At 53.7% G+C, this 2,739-nt stretch overlaps 1 protein-coding gene across 1 annotated transcript in view; it reads left to right on the plus strand.

Annotated features, from left to right (window-relative positions):
- The first annotated feature begins 6 nt into the window (after positions 1-6).
- The window catches only part of RBCK1 (RanBP-type and C3HC4-type zinc finger containing 1), a 17,576-nt gene continuing 14,843 nt past the window's right edge, over positions 7-2,739 (plus strand). Inside the window, exons 1-2 of the mRNA XM_010841891.1 lie at positions 7-505; positions 1,911-2,055. Of these exons, the coding sequence (XP_010840193.1) occupies positions 484-505; positions 1,911-2,055 (167 nt within the window). The 5' untranslated portion in view covers positions 7-483. The remainder of the gene's footprint in view (positions 506-1,910; positions 2,056-2,739) is intronic.

Here is a 2,739-nt window from a genome sequence, read left to right on the forward strand (position 1 = left end):
CCGGAGCCGCCACTTTCACTTTCTTTTCCGCTGAAACTGCTGCCCTCCTTCTCATGACTGACAGGGGCCGCCGCGGGCGCGAGGGAGTTGGGCTGAAATCCCGCACCCCGGAGGGCGCTCCAGCTCCCAGAGGGAGAAGGGCTCCGGCCCAGCGCCCGGGCTGTGCGGCGCCGCTCCTCCCTTCCCCGCAGCCAGGCCTGTCCAGTTTTCCCTGTGGTACAGAGCCGGCTCGGCTTGGCGCTCCCTCACCTCCCACCCGTTCCTCCTCCCAGGCCCCATCCCCGGTCCTCGGGTAGTATGATGCTACCCGATTGCCACCCGGAACCCTGAGGCACCAAGAAGGCTCGGGCCGCGCCACTGGCCACCGGCTGGGGCTGAGTTTCTCGTGGTCTGCCCGTCCTCTAGCAGGTGACTGGGAGATAGCATTTCCCCGGAGCTGCAGCCCGCCCCCCCTCCGCGGGGGGATGGGCACAACCACGCCAGATGGACGAGAAGATCAAGAAAGGTGGGCACAGCCTGGGGGCGGCTGAGAAGCTTCGGGTGGGAGGTGGGCCTTGCCAGAACGCGGCCTCTCCTCCCAGAAGGGCCTGGGAGAGGTCTGTTAACCTGTCCTCCTTCTGCCTACTTGCCCCTCAGATTCCTCCCTTGCAGGCAGGTTGCTCCCAAGGGCATCTTGTCATTCTTTTATTTGATGTCCCTAAGGCCTCCCATGGGCCAGCTCTGCTGAGAAGAGGGTGGGGAGCTCCCAGAGGGCAAGAGACCACCCATGCTAGTGGGGGACCAGACTTCAATTGACCTGAATACCAGGGTCTTTGCCTTCCACCTCGCGCCTTCCACTCAGGTTGGAGAATTAAGTTAGGGCATGTCACCAACCTGCTCACATACCCCTGTGTTTGTTCTTAGAACAGAAGCCTAGAGCAGTTGGGTAGCCTGCATGCCTGCTGACTTTGCTCACTTCTGCTTTTGCTCATCTCTGCCTTCCCCCATCTGCCCCCTTGCTCATTCTGCTGGAGCTTCATTAGCTTCTCTGTTCTAACCCAACCGTCTCTTGACCAAGGCCTTTCATTTTCCCTCCACTTGAAACACTTTTCCCCAACCACGTCTTGACATTATTCAACACCTCCTGCTTCAGGTCTTAGCTTCAATGTCACCTCCTCTTCTCTTTCCTGATCTCCTTATCCTGTTCATTTCCTTGCCAGCATGGATCACAGTCTGAATCTTTTTCTTTTGTTAAACTTGTTAGTTGTCTTCTTACTGGGCTGGGAAGTCCATGAGAAGAGGGCCCCCGTTTATCTTATTCACTGCTGAAGCCCAGTTTTTGTGACAGTGATTGGCACACAGTAAGAGGTCAATCCTAAAGGCAATCGACCCTGAATATTCATTGGAAGGTCTGAAGCTGAAGCTCCAATACTTTGGTCACCTGATGCAAAGAACCAATTCATTGGAAAAGACCCTGATCCTAGGAAAGATTGAGGGCGGAAGGAGAAGGGGGCAACAGAGGATGAGATGGTTGGATGGTATCAACGGATATGAGTTTGAGCAAACTCCGGGAGATAGGCAAGGACAGGGGAGCCTGGTGTGCTGCGGTCCATGGGGGGTCACAAAGAGCTGGATACAACTTAGTGACTGAACAGCAAGAGCTCAATAAATGTTTGTTGGATAAACAAGTGCAAGTATGGGGGACGTGGGAATATGAAGGGAAAACAGAACCAAATGAGTAGGGGTGGGGAGTGTCAGAGAAGGCCTCTCAGAGAAAAGGGACTTTTAAGCTGGGTGCTGAAGGATGTGTAGGAGTTTACCAAGAAGACAGAGAGGAAGCAGCATGTATAAAGAATCACCTCCTTCCTCACCCTTCTTACCCATAAAGAAAAATAAACCCTGTGCTAACCTGCTTCCACTGTGGATTTCAGCTGAGGAGGTGGCCCAGAGACTCACCCGAGCAGTGGCTGGTGGGGATGAACAGGTGGCTATGCAGTGTGCCATCTGGCTGGCAGAGCAACGGGTGCCCCTGAATGTGCAACTGAAGCCTGAGGTCTCTCCAACACAGGACATAAGGTGAGAAGTGCGTGGCTGACCAGGAAGCCCAGGGTTCAGAGCTTCCTGAACCCCAGTGGGCTGCAATATAGTGTTGGCCTGTAGAATAGTTAGAGTTTCCCTGGTGGCTCAGTCGGTAAAGAATCTGCCTGCAATCTGGGAGACCTGGGTTTGATACCTGGGTTGGAAAGATCCGCGGGTTGGAAAGATCCCCTGGAGGAGGGCATGGCAACCCACTCCAGTATTCTTGACTGGAGAATCCCCGTGGACAGAGGAACCTGGTGGGCTGCAGTCCATGGAGTCACAAAGAGTCAGACATGACTGAACAACTGAGTACATAGAACAGTTAAGTTATTCTTAATGGCAGATTCTGGGGTCAAGAGCCCAAGCTTCAAACCCCAGCTGTGTCACAAATCAGCTCTGCAATCTAAGGGAGGTCATTTCACCTCTCAGAGTTTTGTTTTGTTTTTAATTTAAAAAATGGAACATAGTAGTAGAGCTGTTAATAGGGTCGTTGCTGCTACTGCTTGCTGCTAAGTCGCTTCAGTCATGTTCGTCTCTGTGTGACCCCATAGACGGCAGCCCACCAGGCTCCCCCGTCCCTAGGATTCTCCAGGCATGAACACTGGAGTGGCTTGCCATTTCCTTCTCCCAATGCATGAAAGTGAAAAGTGAAAGTGAAGTCGCTCAGTCGTGTCCGACTGC

This window comes from Bison bison, unplaced genomic scaffold, assembly GCF_000754665.1.
Source record: "Bison bison bison isolate TAMUID 2011002044 unplaced genomic scaffold, Bison_UMD1.0 scf7180017864167, whole genome shotgun sequence".
Lineage (NCBI taxonomy): Eukaryota > Metazoa > Chordata > Mammalia > Artiodactyla > Bovidae > Bison > Bison bison.